A 16,205-nucleotide genomic window follows, 5' to 3' on the forward strand; every position below is an offset into this window, starting at 1 on the left:
CCGTGAGAAGAAGATAAACGTTAAGCTCACAAACTGTATAAATGATAAGACTCTCCCTGAAAAAAGAACTTAAATTTTTTTTCAGAGACTGAGCTTAACAATTGTAATCGGATTAACCTGTTTTCCAAATCATCTATAGATATGAACACTTATGATGAAGCCACTCAGCCTCTTTTAAAGTGAGAGGTGAACTCAAGACTTGTACACAAATCCTGTCCTTGTGCAAACACACAATCTGCACAACTGTCATAAAAGAATAAATGGGGAGCTTTAGAACTTTCTGTGCTGCCTGGCTTGGAGTAATTGGATTTTGTTACATTTCACCATATTGTGTTCATTATAAATTAGTCTTATCAACTCCTTAAAGGCTCCCAAAATATTTTTCCGTGAGCATACTCTGTTTTCTTATATATGTATTTGGAAATACTCAAATGGAAAATGTCGATTAGCTGGAATAGGTGAGGTTTTCCTCTGTATCTCATCTGCATAATATACAGTCAGGTTAGAGAGTCAAATCACTAACACAACAACTTCCTTAACTAACAACTATCTTTCAAAGTTGATATAAAACAATTGATCTGCCAACATTTGCTCTTTAGCTGAAATATAAACATAAAATAAAAATAAAAAATAAAAGGGCTTCCCTGGTGGCGCAGTGGTTGAGAGTCCGCCTGCCGATGCAGGGGACACGGGTTCGTGCCCCGGTCCGGGAGGATCCCACATGCCGCGGAGCGGCTGGGCCCGTGAGCCATGGCCGCTGGGCCTGCGCGTCCGGAGCCTGTGCTCCGCAACGGGAGAGGCCACAGCAGTGAGAGGCCCACGTACCACACCAAAAAAACAAAAAAAACAAAAAAAAAAACCCGGCAGCAGCCCACCAGAAGAACAAAATGTCTTTAGAAGTTCATAAGAAGTAGATTCTCCAGGTCTGTTACAAGGGACTAGAACTACCTTCCTGAGCAGATCATGATGTGGTGACATTTTGGATTCTTCACCCTAAAAAAGCAGCTTTGGTATCAGGAAACAAAACACTGCATTTTCCCTTTGCAGGGTGGGAGCTGTCTGTGTCAATCTGCCCCCAGAGAGTCCAGCCAGAGTCAACAGATGTTTCAAGGGTTGGAGAAGCCACACTCGCCTCCACCGGTCCTCAAAATGCTGACAACCTCCGCTGGGGCCATCTGAATTCTCAATGACCAAGCAGAACTCCTACAGAAGGCTCCTCCCTTCCTGGGCCAGCCTTGAGCAAGATTCTGAAATAGGAGAAGCTTGTCCTGGACCACACTGGTGCCACCACCCCATCCCCAGGCGTCCTGACTCACAGCCCAGTTGCGTGTCCTGAAATCTCCCCACTCCCCTCCCCTTGTCCCCGCCCACCCAGGATTCACTCCCTCAAGGGCTGGGGCCCTAAGCTCAGCGCCCCCTCAAAGAGTCTGAGGACACAGAGACAGTACTCAAATAACCTGCCCAAGGCACACAGCTAGAAAGCTGTAGGCTTGACTCCAAGACCAGTTCTGTCTCCATTGCCTAAGGCATGACAAATTGTTCTGTGGCCTAAGTAATCAAAAATATACTATTGTATCCATTTTTTTAAGCTCAAGAGTTGACAAATTGTAATGATCCTTATTCTTTCAGAATCAAATCATCACATATACTCTGTTTCAGCTCCTGGAGAAATTTTTAAATGCTTAAAAGTATTCATATATTTAAAAGTATTCAATACTTCCAGGGACTTCCCTGGCAGTGCAGTGGTTAGGACTCCACGCTTCCCCTCTGCAGGGGGCCTGGGTTCAATCCCTGGTGGGGGAGGTAAGATCCCGCATGCCCTGGGGCAGGGCCAAAAAAACAAACAAACAAACAGAAAAGTACTTTTGATAATAACATATGGTTTCCAAACAATCTTTAGCAAAATTTAGCACTATATGTATATATATATACACACACACACGTATATAATTGGAACCCACCAAAATAATCAAAACCAAAAAATTTTTCATTGGCCATAGCATAATTTTTGCATATTTTCTTGGTAGTTCAAAAGTAATTTTACTCTTGGAAATACAACAAAGTCTTCTGTTTTACAGATCGCAAGTAAAAAGACAGTCACTTCTGTAACAGCTTTCATGTTTGATTTCTGACACCACCATAACACCACTCGGGGACTCCGTCTCAACACATTAAGAGTACTTACCTTGAGACCTCTGTCCTTTGCACAGATGATTTCTTGTGTTTCTGGACTTTAAAAAGCACTTGTAAAATGATGCTCATGAATCAGTGATTCATTTTTCAAATCCTGGTTGGCTAAAGATTCCTTTCATGCATTTTGGATAGAGATGCTGTTGTTCAGAAACACCCACACAGTGAGATGGAGCTGAGGAAAACAGACCCTGGACCCAGCAGTGGTGCTGCCCGAAGAAGGACAGGCATGTGTGCATTCGTGTGATGTGTGTGTGTAACTAGATAGTTGAAGTGTTTGGTGCAAGATTAAGAAGTGTCTAAATGTCATCCTCTGATTTCAAATGAAAACTGCAGGGTTTTTTTCCCCCAGAGCTGGCAGGCTGCCATCACCGCAGGCCTTAAAGTGGCTCAGGGCTTTGGGGAGAGGGGGGGAAAATCTTCACACACAGAGCCATCACCGCCAGCAGCATCACCTTCGGTCTCCTGGTTTTAGCATGAATTCCACTGCCAGACTCCCTAGACTTTCAACTTAAGCTATCAAAGAAATAATTTTAAAGATATATGGGCTTTTAAAAATATGTACAGAGGGAAGACATTCTAAAATATTCTCTGTGATCTGAATTCTCCCTCATCACAGTCTTGATACCTAGCCGAGGCTTTGGACACTATTTTAGGCTATTACCTGTTTTCTGTACTCTCTGCATAACTTACCTAAAGAGCACCCCAGGTTCATTTGACTGGCTGTGAAAGTGGTCAAGAAAATGATAAATTAACCTTTTTCGAAGGTGAAGTTTCTAAATTTGAATTCTTTTTTTTTAATGGTTCCTCCCCCCTTCTAGAGTGATTTCAGTAAGCACCTTTGGTTACTTTATAGATATTTTCACACGAAATCTCCTCCATTCAAGAGGAGCACATTGTGTTTTCAAGAAAACTTCAAGAGCCAGGTAGAGTTCCTCATAGAAACTCTCAGGTCGGACCTCTGCAAAACGGCAGTCATGGATGTTGGCGAGCTTGTGTTTGTTCAGCACTGCCATGAACACTTGGTGATCCTTGTAAGAATTACAAGGTCTCATCCGGCCCTCACAAGAATTCAGTTGTCCCAATTTCAAAGCTGGGCAATCTGAGGCTTAGGCAAGCTACGTAACAAGTCCAAAGTGACACAGTGAAAGCACAAGAGCCAGGATTCTATCCAGATCTGTGTTCTTAACCACTGCCCTGTACTTTAACATTTCAAGGAAAGGGGAATCCGCAGTTTTCTTGACAAAGCAGCAATACTTTCTGCAGTCTAGGATCCTAGCCTATAGATCAGAGCTATATTGGTAGTGAATTCCTAATATTTTCTACCCCTTATTATCTCAAACGAAGACCAACTAAAGGCAGCTCAGCATCAACAAAACACAAAATTAAACCACCAACAAGACAAAACAAAAGCCAAAGGACAATGAGCTATATCTGCAGCTTTTAAATAGTTTTTCAAAATGATCAAACATGAAAAAATTACATTTGTGGAAACATCCAGCTAAAACCACGTTCTGGAATCACAAAGCATTGAGCAACTCCTCTGTAAAGAAAGTGGAAACCAGAGTCGATTTTCAAGTAGGACAAATATTGCTCTTTGGAACAGAAACTTGTTGCTGAATTTCACCATGGAGCAAAAGGCTTATAAACTTTAGGAAAAAAATCAAGTTCACATGGAAACAAAAACACAACAGAAACTCCAATATGGAGACTGACAGATGCTGCATGTCCTCCTAGTTCTTTTCAAAGCCATTGTTGGCTATTAAAATGTCCAGGTAGAAATAGCAAAATACCAACAATTCCAGTATTCCAGGGGAAATGCTTATGCTCAAGTTTTTAAACTTTGGTTTTGTAAAGTTTACTAGCAGAGAAGATTAATGAAACCGATGACTTACAAGGGTAAGACAGGTCCAGTTACTAGGAATCAACTAGAAAACCTCTAAAAGGCGGGAATCACTCAGTCATGAGGACCACATAGTAATATGTTTTTACTATGTGCCAGGTACCATATTTAAGCTTTTAAAAACAACTAACTCATTTAATTCTCATAACAACTCTAAAAGGTAGGTATTGCTATCATCCCTATTTTGCACTTGAGGAAAATGAGGCACAAAGAGATGAAGTAACTTTCAAAGTCATATAACTCTGAAGTGATAAAACTGGTATATAAGCCAGACAGTCTAACTCTGGGGCTGAAACATTTACCCCCTCTGCTATGCTAAGTCCATGCAGCCAAGCTCTGCGTGTAAGGACAGGGACTCTTCCCACATAACTGGCCTAATCGTGGGCAGAAAACAGGAATTGCTGCCATGTTCCTTCTGCAAAGGCTCTTACAAACTAGACTTGTGATGCCTCTCTCTGATGGGTCACAGCCCAGTTCAAGAGTGAAAGCTCCCAGATAAAATATCAGGAGCACGTAGAAAGATGAAGATGAGTGAAGCAATAACTGTATACAAAGCGGTACCAATTTGGTGGGGAATAACTTCCAAACTCTTGTGTGACATAGCCTCCATTTTCTGAAGTGTTATTTGCATCTTTTACCATTTTACCCTGCCTCTTAAGCCAGTCACAAGCTCCCTGAGATCCCGACTGGGGCCACTCATGGCTTGGTAACCCCCTCATGGCTCTGGGTCCCCCTCGTGGCTTTGTGCAAAGTAGATGCTTCCTGGATGTGGTTGCATGATTTATGTGTGCTGTGGACACCCTCCGACAGAGGCTGAGCATCAAGCTGGCTCTTCGTGCAAGTGGTGCATGAAGACGTGTGGGGAGAGGTGGTGAGAAGGCAGCCAAGTGCGAGAAAACAAAGCCATGGAGGCTGTGAAGAGACAGACCTCATGCAGACTGGGTTGGCTGATCCAAGGAGCCATGCTGGACGATGACCAAACAGGGTAGTTACTGATGCAGGACCTCAGAGTCTAACCCAGGGAATTCAGAGCCTCTTGCATAGGCAATTTGGATCACTGGCTCATGACACAGGGGGGAGAAGAGTCTGCCAAAGGCTTTGTTTGCTGACACGAGAGCTTCCAAGTCCCAGAGTTAAAATGATCCGAGAGAAAAAAGCCAAAAGTCAAGAATCAGTTTCCGGGAAGGGAGGAGACAGCGCTTAAGGCACACATTTTATTTATGTCCTTATGATAACGTGCTGAATGGTGCGCCACCAGTAGGCAAATACATCTTCACGCTATTCTGACAAAGCAGGTGGAAGTAGGAAGACTCACAGAGAGACAGTATACCACATGAGTCCACCTCTGTTCCCCAGTCCAGTGAGCCCTGGGGAAGCTTCTGTAAGTTTCCACCACTCCTTTTGCAGCAGGACTAGTCTCACATCCTGAGCCCAGGGTGAGGAATAACCCAGCGGAGAAGACTATGTGGGGCAGAGCTAGTAGCAGGGGGTGGAGTAGGATTGGATCTGGCTGGAAAAATCATTACCTACATGAACTTGGGTAAACTGTTGAACCCCTTCAGGTTTCAGTTGCTTCATGCGTAAAATGGGGACAGTTTGGTACTTACTGCAGATCGCTGAGAGGATTAAGTGAGATAATGCATATAAAGCATTTAGCCAACTGTCCTGACATATAGAGAGAGATCTTCAAACTCGTGTTTTCTTAGATTCTGTATTTGTCCATTTAGTATCCATTAACTGTAGGACCAAACAAATAGCCAAAGTTCTTTATTTCTCCCCTGTGATCCAGTGATCTCTGAACCACTCCCTCCTCTAACTCTCACACAAAACCCCAGGGCCAGGTACCAGACAACCAGGGGAAGCCCCTATGCTCCAAGGCCATTGTTATTATTTGAATTATTCAACTGAGTCAGTCCTAAACTCTGGACCCTGCCCTGTCCTTCACGGGCAATTCCACGGAAACCCCAGGAAAGCTTTGGCCTCAGCTTTCCTCTCACTGCTTCCTGCCTCCTGGCCAACACTGGTGCTTCCCCATGTGGCCCTACATGGCATGCCAGCCACCGCCCCACCTTGGGAAATGTAAGTAATAAAAATCTTTTGGTGGCATTAGTCTCTCCATGTTGTCACTCAGTCACTTCCATAAATTAAAATCCCATGGGGACAAACATTGAGACAATGGAGCTTAATAAACAACTGCCATAATAACTTGTACATAGGCCCTAAAACAGAATCATCCTGTTCATCCAATCTTCTTTCCATCCTTCCCCACCTTACTGTCAGTTTTACAGTTTTGGGCTGAATCTTTACAATGACCTCTTTAAGATATCTTGCTAAATTCAATTTCTTGCTTCCTCAAGCCATCTCTACATGGCTCTCTTCTCAAACTCAGAATGTGGGTTACTGTCTGCCAGGAAAGCTTGATCTAGTTCCCTATGGTCTACAAATCAAGCAGATACTCCTTATCTTAGCAGTTAGCCTTCTAGGGTCTGGACAGGTACTGCAGCCATATTGGAACACTCAACACTCTCCAGGAATACGCTAGCTTTTCATACCTCTGGGCCTTTGCTCAGGCTAGTGCCTGCCCTGGGCATGCTCTTCCCACTGTTCCTTAAGTATGGAAATCACAATGCACTTGGGGAATCGGGTTTGGGTAGAAATTACATTCTCTTTAACGGTTACCTGAAACTTCTCCCAGGTCCTCAATAAATATTTGGTGGTGAGCTGACTTTATCATCTGACTTTGTTCCCAGAATAATTGTTGAAAAAGAAAGTTGGTTGAGATTTACAGCTACCTTTTCTTACTAGGTGGGTGGTTGAGCTTGGAAAGGAATGAGAACCATTCCATTCATACAAGGAGAAGCTGTTCCCCAGCTGACATAATGAAGGAAAAGGTGGTTTAGAAAGAATCTTAAAAATTACTCAAAGATGATTAGAGGCTGTCACCGAGAAATGAGGAAGGAAGGGGTTTCTTTTCGACTAGAGGGTATAGAGTCCCACAATCAGAAATTATTATTTTATACTGAGGCCAATGGTAGTCTGTATGCCTTTGAAATGTGAAAAGCAATACTAATTTAAGTTCCTGGTATGACTTTCAAGGCATCAAGATAGATTATACAGGCCGTCTATGAAAACCAGGCTCCTTACTTGCTAACATTCTGCAGTCATGTTTCTGAAGGCCCGGCTATCAAATAATCATTGAGTGCCTACCCTACATAGGACACTGGCCACAGTGGATTTAGCGTATCAAGCCATGGAGCTCTAACTGGGCGCAGCATCTAGATCCTCTAGGGAGGATCACAGGCAACGTGAACGGTGGGTGCTGCCTCTGCTATGCTGCAAATGAGCAACACGGACAGGTTTTTTGGGTGTTCCCAGGAGCTTCACTGAAGAATAGAATTTCTGAAATAGTGCATATGCACTAAAGTGGGCATGATTTCACTCAACAAAGCGAGTCACTTAGTTGCAATTTAAAATGGGCAAATGCAAATGAACTTATCTATGAAACAGAAACAGACTCACAGACATAGAGAACACAGAGACTTGCAGTTGCCAAGGGAGAGGAGGGGAGGGGAGGAGAGGGATGGATTGGGAGTTTGGGATTAGCAGATGCAAACTATTACATATTGAATGGATAAACAACAAGGTCCCACTGTAGAGCACAGGGAACTATATTCAATATCCTGGGATAAACCATGATGGAAAAGAATATGCAAAAGAATGTATATATATATATGTATAAATGAATCACTTTGCTATACAGTAGAAATTAACACAACACTGTAAATCAACTATACTTCAATAAAATAAATAAAAAAATAAAATGTGCAAATGTTTATTCTTGGTTAGGTATTGAGAAAGTGGGTGGGGAATCATACACAGAAAAGGTATCCTCTGATGAGTTACTTCCAAGTCCTCACCAAGGGCTTCATCTTGCATTCCTCCTCCTTTCTCTCATGTCCTTCACAACTTTTGAAATAGTCAAAGCACAACGAGAGCACGTTTTAGTATGCTGAATGGTGGACTGCCCATATATACATGCACATACATCCTTACTGATTTGGACAGAGCTGGCAGAAGCATAGTTACATTTTGTATTTAAAGATGAACACTGTGAATCACCCACATCCACCCTTGCCTCCAGTTTCCCTACTCCAGTGAGGTATCTGAGAGCTTCTCCAACTTGTAGCAGCTTCTGTTTCAGTTTCACTGTTCCCAGTTCCTGAGCCCAGCACTGAGAAAGAGTAACTATGTAGACAGCGCCAAGAGCAGCTATGAGTTGAGAAGACTTGATTGACACCACACTGCTGAGCAGCTGGGACACTCAGATCACCCTCAAAACAAAACAAAACAAAAGACAAAACAAAAGACCACCAAATATTCTCTAAACTAGTATGAAGTAGGCATTATCAGACTTCCTAAGTTAACTTTTGACATGTCACAGTTAAATATTTATATTATATAACACATCTACTCTTGATATTTAGTGATCTATGGAGTGTGAAATAATTGCAGCTAGCAATTTTTACATCAAAAGAAAATAGCATTGCTCCAGAAAATAAAGAACTAAAGCATAAAGGTTATATTATTTTTTATTTAAAATCTCTTTCCTGGGGCTTCCCTGGTGGCGCAGTGGTTAAGAATCCGCCTGCCAGTGCAGGGGACACGGGTTCGTGCCCCGGTCCGGGAAGATCCCACATGCCGCGGAGCGGCTGGGCCCGTGAGCCACAACTACTGAGCCTGCGCGTCTGGAGCCTGTGCTCCGCAACAAGAGAGGCCGCGACAGTGAGAGGCCCGCGCACCGCGATGAAGAGTGGCCCCCGCTCGCCGCAACTGGAGAATGCCCACGCACAGAAACGAAGACCCAACACAGCCAAAAATAAATAAATAAATATTTAAAAAAAAAAAAAAATCTCTTTCCTGGTACCTGAAAGTAAAACCTTATAAACTATTCATCTGTCCATCTCAAGATAAATTTGCTGAATAATTATTCTAGGCCAGGACTTGGACTAGACATTAGGGATAAAAAGGATTTTTAAAAAGATGAATCTATGGCCCCTGCCTTTAAAGAGCTAACTGAAAATAGATACCTTCCTAAGAGTCTCTTCAGACTTCAAATAAATATAAAAATACCAGTAGACTGAAAAATATCTGAAGATTCTTCTATGGCCAGGTTAGAAATTACGGTATAGTTATGGGAGGGAGAATAAAACAGAAGGAAATTAAAACATACTATCCCTTCAGCCATAAAAAGGAAAGAAGTTCTGATACATGCTGTGGATGACTCTTGAAAACATTACGCTAAGTGAAATTAGCCAGACGTGAAAGGACAAATATTGTATGATTCCACTTATATGAAATATCTAGAAGAGGGACATACCTAGGGACAGGAAGTAGGTTAGAGGCTACCAAAGGTTGGGACAGGGGAGAATGGGGAGTTACTGCTTCATGGTTACAGAATTTCTGTTTGGGGTGACAAAAAAGTTTTGCAAGTAGACAGTGGTGACGGTGGTATAAAATTATGAATGTAATTAATACCACTAAATTGTACACGTTTAAACTGGTTAAAAGAGCAAATTTTGTGTTACATAGATTTTCCCACAACTTATAAAATGAATAATGTAATGTAACAGAAACCATTGAATTGTACCCTTTAATTGGGTGAATTGTATGGCCTGTAAATTATATCTCAGTAAAGCTGTTAAAAGAAATCCCTCACATGTTAGCATATTACTTTGTCATCTTGCAAAGCTCTGAATATTGTTAAATAAACATACTAGGAGCACAGCTGGGCACTTATGTTTGAAACATTACGATTCACACTTCTTTCTGAATATGCCAGATGTTGTTACCAATAATCACTAACTCTTCTGGCAGTTTAGAGCACAGCTGAGCCTTCTATCTTTTGCATATCTGGTTAAATAAGGAATTGACTATCTTGCCATGAATAAACTTATCAGACCATTTTCACAATAGTCCCTTGGCTTGATTCTTCTTGAATACCATCAGCCTGAAAAATATGGTTGGAAACCACCATCAGAGCAAAACAAATGACAACTTTTGATTTTCATACCTCTCAACCGTAGGTTAGCTAGAGGCCAGAGTAAGTCAGTATCTCGAAAAATGCCTGGCACGTACTGGCTTCCAATACAGATTTGTTGAAATGACAGAACGGTTAGCAGTTACTGCTTGGGAACCTCTCAGGGCTCTGGGTCAGACAGAAGCCTTTTGAGGGGCAGCAGTCCAGCTCAGAACGCCCCGGGGAGTTGATTCCTTCTGGGCTCACCCCTGGTTCCTCTGCTAGCTCCGTGCTTCTCTCATAGGTCAGTCATCAGCAAGACCAAGGAGTTCCCTTCTAAGTAACTATCATTAAGAAGTCCAAGGTCTAGGGGACTTCCCTGGTGGCGCAGTGGTTGAGAATCTGCCGGTCAATGCAGGGGACATGGGTTTGATCCCTGGTCCGGGAAGATCCCACATGCCGCGGAGCAACTAAGCCCGTGTGCCACAACTACTGAGCCTGCGCTCTAGAGCCCGTGTGCCACAACTACTGAGCCCGCGTGCCTAGAGTCCGTGCTCCACAACAAAAGCCACCGCAGTGAGAAGCCCGCACACCGCAACGAAGAGCAGTCCCCGCTTGCCGCAACTAGAGAAAGCCCACACGCAGCAACCAAGACCCAGCACAGTCAAAAAAAGTAAATAAATTAAAAATAAATAAATAAATAAAAGAAGTCCAAGGTCTAGACAGAGCAGGATGAGGTTAGGAATTTCCAAAGTTTTTCATTCCAATGCAAATTTCTTTCAGAAATTTGGAGCTAAGTTAACAGGAGAGCTACATTTTGGTCACGAGTTCTATTGCTACCTCAAAACAAAAAGTAGCAGAAAATAAATATAATTAATGGGGAAACCCAGAAGCTAACTACTTTTACCATTTCCCATACCAGAAGTAATAAAGTGATACGATTTAGACTACAATTTGCCAAAGCCAGTAAACCTTTTCTGTCTTACTAGTCAAATACACATATCATAGAACAAGGATTACATCTTAAAATAAAAGCCTTTGAAGGAAAATAAGGGGGGATAATGATCTCTTACTGTGTGATCACTGAATGTCCTGATGTCTTTGACTAGGAAAAGAGAAAATGAACCTCTCGTCATGAGTTAGCCATGATTTATAATAACCTAAGAAGAAAACTCTAGATTTGTCAACTCTATTTGAAGAGGGAGAAAGCTTGTAAGCTCATTATCACCTTCCTGAACTCTTTAAAAAGAAAATCATACAGTCATAGCAAAGTCACAAACCTACCCTGAGTCTGAATTCCATCTTGACTCTGGAGAACAGAAGTCTGGATTCTGCCCTTCGGGGAGAGCTGCGATTCCTCCATCCTCTGACCAGAGCTCCCACCACAGATGTGGACAGCATGTGTCCTCCAGGTGGCCGTAGCCCCGCTGGGCGGCCGGGAGTGGGTAGACAGCCCTGTCAGCTGCCACCGTCAGGAGGATCCCATCCACCTGCGATGGTGCTACACCCCAGACAGACAGGTCGGGGCAGTTCCACCTGCCCTGTCCTCCACCCACATCTCATCCTTTTATTGTTGATCCTCCCCCAGGAGGCCCAGGGAAAGTGGGAGATGAGCCGAGAAAAAGCAGAAAACAGCAAAAACAAAGCTGAGTGGTACCAACAGAGCCAATCAATAGAAGAGGATGGCCAGTATTACAGAAGTGCCAATCTCCTTTATAGAAGAGCTTTTTTTTTTTTGACTCTTCATTTTTCACTTAAAGAAGTAAAGTCTAATTTTTCAACATTTAAAAATGACTGTGTACCTGTGATAAACCATAATGGAAAAGAATATGAAAAAGAAGCTATATATGTATAACTGAGTCACTTTGTTGTACAGCAGAAATTAACACAACATTGTAAATCAACTATACTTCAATAAAATAAAATTTAAAAAACCCCAACCCCCTCAAACAGACAAAAATGACTGTATATGTGGAGGGGGGCATGTACCTGTGTATCTATTTCTCTTTTCCCAGCTTATTTTCTCTCCTAAATTGGAACAGCTATCAGACAATTGTTTTTCCAAAGAGAACCAGTCGTCTAGATAAACAGAATTTGTTTCTGAAAAGTATTTCTAATGTCTGGGTGTTCACGTCACAGAATCATAACAGCTTTTGTGGATGAGGAAAGTTGATTAAGGGAATTTAATAAAAATTCACAATCATGTCAATGCTCGAGAACTTTTAAAAAATAAATTGATTCTGATGACCTGATTTTTTCTCTCTCCTGGTGAGCTAGCTGGAGTTGCCTCAGACTGGTAGGTGGGGCCTGAGCGACAGGCATAGAGTACACTGCTCACATATGCCCCCTCCTGGCCAAGATGCCAGGTGCACATTGGTTAGAGACCAATGATTGCCTTAAAGCTGTGGGAGGGGCAAGGGGTAGAAAGTTCTGGAACCCCCTTGGTATGCTATATTCATTTAGCCTGAATTAATTATAGGCAGGCTGAGGCTTTTGATATTATTTTCTGTCCTAATGACTGTTATGGATTACCCAGATGGAGTAGATGGAACGACCCATTACCTGGCTTCACTCCTTTCTTCCCCAGCTATACCTTATCTAATAAGCTCAAGGCTGTTTTTGCAGGAGGTGGGCAAATTCCCCAAATCCCTCCATATCCATTTACAATATTTCTTTTAAAAAGCCTCCAGTGTACTAAAACGCAGTAGTGTTTTGGGATACATATTTTACGGATTCAGTTAGTCGAAATTGCCCTCGTTTGCTTATTATTTTGACTTTTCCAAACTGCAGAAAAACTTTGGTATCATGGCAGATGGAGGGAAGGCGGAAATGAAGGATGGGATTTGAAATGGTCTAAGAGTAGGAAGCTGCTGGTTCTACTCTCTGCTCCCTGACCTCAGGAGGGGTTCAGACACGCATCTGGGGCAGAGTCTATGGTCATGGAGGGGTGGTGTTTGCTGAGAGGACAGGTCCTGGTTCTCCTTGAGGTGCGCCTCCCACTTCCTCACTGGAGCGGGGGCTCCCTCTGGCGTGGGCAGCTCCCGCCACCTCCGAGGGCTGAGCCGGGCTCTGCTGGGGTTCAGGGGAGAACTGCTCAGGGAGCAATGCCACCTGCCCTTTGGGGGAAAGAGGAAAGAAGCCTTCAATAGTCTCTCAGTTCCTGGGACCCCCAGAGTCACAAAGACAGCTTGAACCTGCCTTCTGCTGGGGACACCGCCTGTGGGAGTGGGGCGGTCTCAAGGAAGGACAGCAGGGAGCCAGTTACTTGAGCCTGGGGTCTGGTCCTGGCTTAGAGGTGAGGGATTAAGCAGGGGTCTTGAGGATGGCCCAGCGTCACTTGGAATTCATCAGGGGACAGAGTCAGGAGGCAGGAACGTGGTGGGTGCATTTACCCTGAGTCACCTCTCAGGGGATTCTGTGTCCAGTTGTAGGAGACTAGACGGGCTGGGAATGCAGGGTGGTAGGGATTCCAGGAGAGGATCTATCAGGACGAGCAGAAGCCACCCGGCCCCATCCTCAGGGTGAGGTGGTGGGGATAACACAGTGATGCTGGAAGCAAAAGATCAGCTCTGAAGACTCTAAAGATCTACTAATGCCCCCAGATGGAGCTTTTCTTTGAGTGTTGATCATTAGTGCTGCCACGTATATGAGATCCCTGCAGACATCCGTCCCCAGTGGGCCAATGAGAAGTCCATGGTGGGAAACACAGGGCTCGTGGCCAGAAGCACAGCAAACTGCCCTAATTCAGACTCTGAGGACCCCACAAAGCTGTTGTTATCAGCCACCAAGGCAAGACGGACATACGTGAGAAAGGAGGTGAATGGAGACAACGGACACTTGAAATAAAACTCCCCAGACCCCAGCCCTGAACGCTCCCGTGGGTACGGCTCCTCTGTTCTCACAGTCCCCGGGCGCAGAACCACAGCACCTGTCCCCCTCTGCTGCGTCCATGGACGTCTGCCCCACTCAACCAGCTGCCTCAGACCTCACTGCGCATCAGAAACACCTTATACCAGTACCATACTATCTTGATTACTGTAGCTTTGTAGTATAGTCTGAAGTCAGGGAGTCTGATCCCTCCAGCTCCGTTTCTCGTTCTCAAGAATGCTTTGGCTATTCGGGGTCTTTTGTGTTTCCATACAAATTGTGAAATTTTTTGTTCTGGTTCTGTAAAAAATGCCAGTGGTAGTTTGATAGGGATTGCATTGAATCTGTAGATTGCTTTAGGTAGTAGAGTCATTTTCACAATGTTGATTCTTCCAATCCAAGAACCTGGTATATCTCTCCATCTATTTGTATCATCTTTAAATTCTTTCATCAGTGTCTTATAATTTTCTGCATACAGGTCTTTTGTCTCCTTAGGTAGGTTTATTCCTAGATATTTTATTCTTTTTGTTGCAATGGTAAATGGGAGTGTTTTCTTAATTTCACTCTCAGATTTTTCATCATTAGTGTATAAGAATGCCAGAGATTTCTGTGCATTAATTTTGTATCCTGCTACTTTACCAAATTCATTGATTAGCTCTAGTAGTTTCCTGGTAGCCTCCTTAGGATTCTCTATGTATAGTATCATGTCATCTGCAAACAGTGACAGCTTTACTTCTTCTTTTCCTATTTGGATTCCTTTTATTTCTTTTTCTTCTCTGATTGCTGTGGCTAGAACTTCCAAAACTATGTTGAATAAGAGTGGTGAGAGTGGGCAACCTTGTCTTGTTCCTGATCTTAGTGGAAATGCTTTCAGTTTTTCACCATTGAGAACAATGCTGGCTGTAGGGTGTACATGTGATGATTTGATATATGTATATATTTGAAATGATTATCGTAGTAAAGTTAGTGAATACATCCATCACCTCATAGTTACCTTTGTGTTTGGGTGGTGAGAACATTTAAGATATCCTCTCTTAGCAACTTTAAAGTATTCAATACGGTATTGTTAACTATAGTCACTATTCTCTATATTAGATCCTCAGAAGTTATTCATCTTATAACTGGAAGTTTGTACCCTTTGACCAACATCTCCCTATTTCCCCAACCTCCCAGCCCCTGACAACCACCAATCTACTTTATTTCTCTTAGTTTGGCTTTTTTAGATTCCACATATAAGTGAGATCATATAGTGTTCGTTTTTCTCTGCCTGATTTATTTCACTTTAGCATAACGCCCTCAAGATTTCATGTTGTCACAAATGGCACGATGTCCTTCTTTCTCATGACAATATTCCACTATGTGTGTGTGTGTGTGTGTATATATATATATGCACACATATATACACCACGTCTTCTTTATTCATTCATTTTTTGATGGACACCTAGGTTGTTTCCATATTTTGGCTACTGTGAATCGTGCTGCAATGAACATGGAGGTACAGATATCTCTTCAAGATCCTGCTTTCATTTCCTTCAGGTAAATATCCAGAAGTGGGATTGTTGGATCATATGATTTTTAATTTTTTGAGGAACCTCCATACTGTTTTCCATAGTGGCTACACCAATTTACATTCCCACCAACAGTGCACAAGGGTTCCCTTTTCTCCTCATCCTCACCTGCATTTGTCATCTCTTGTCATTTTGATAATAGCCAGAATGACAATGTTTTTTAGTTGCAAGTATTTTGATGAAACTCTAAAATATATTAAAACTTCTCTTAATTCTTAAGGGATAAATCTGAAACAACAGCACTTCGTTTGAAAAAGCACTATGGCTTATTCTCAGAAGATCTAAATTTGAGTCTGAAATCTGCCACCTGTGTGACCTCGGTTAAGTAATTCAACTTCTCTGAAATCCCATTTCCTCCTGTGTAAAACAGAGACAAAAGTAATCAGCAGGGCAAACATACCCGACAGGGCAGTGGTTTTCAAAGTGTGGCCCTGGACCAGCAGCATCAGCAGCAAGTGGGAACATGAGGGAGGGAGACACAAGAGGGAAGAGATATGGGAACATGTGTATATGTATAACTGATTCACTTTGTTGTAAAGCAGAGACTGACACACCATTGTAAAGCAATTATACTCCAATAAAGATGTTAAAAAAAAAAATAGAAACACCTTATAAAATACAGATTCCTGGGGCTCGCCCTGAAATGACTGCTCCCCCAGGT

General features: G+C 42.8%; 1 protein-coding gene across 2 annotated transcripts in view; it reads right to left on the reverse strand.

Annotated features, from left to right (window-relative positions):
• PLEKHG1 (pleckstrin homology and RhoGEF domain containing G1) overlaps nt 1-16,205 on the reverse strand; it is a 176,306-nt gene that overhangs the window by 125,044 nt on the left and 35,057 nt on the right. Inside the window, exon 1 of one of the 2 annotated variants that reach the window (XM_055087438.1) lies at nt 11,394-11,610. The exons of the other annotated variant lie outside the window; for it this stretch is intronic. Within the exon in view, the coding sequence (XP_054943413.1) occupies nt 11,394-11,472 (79 nt within the window). The 5' untranslated portion in view covers nt 11,473-11,610. Of the gene's footprint in view, nt 1-11,393; nt 11,611-16,205 lie in introns of those variants that run through there. 2 annotated transcript variants of the gene reach the window in all.

The sequence above is a fragment of the Physeter macrocephalus genome, chromosome 10 (assembly GCF_002837175.3).
Source record: "Physeter macrocephalus isolate SW-GA chromosome 10, ASM283717v5, whole genome shotgun sequence".
Lineage (NCBI taxonomy): Eukaryota > Metazoa > Chordata > Mammalia > Artiodactyla > Physeteridae > Physeter > Physeter macrocephalus.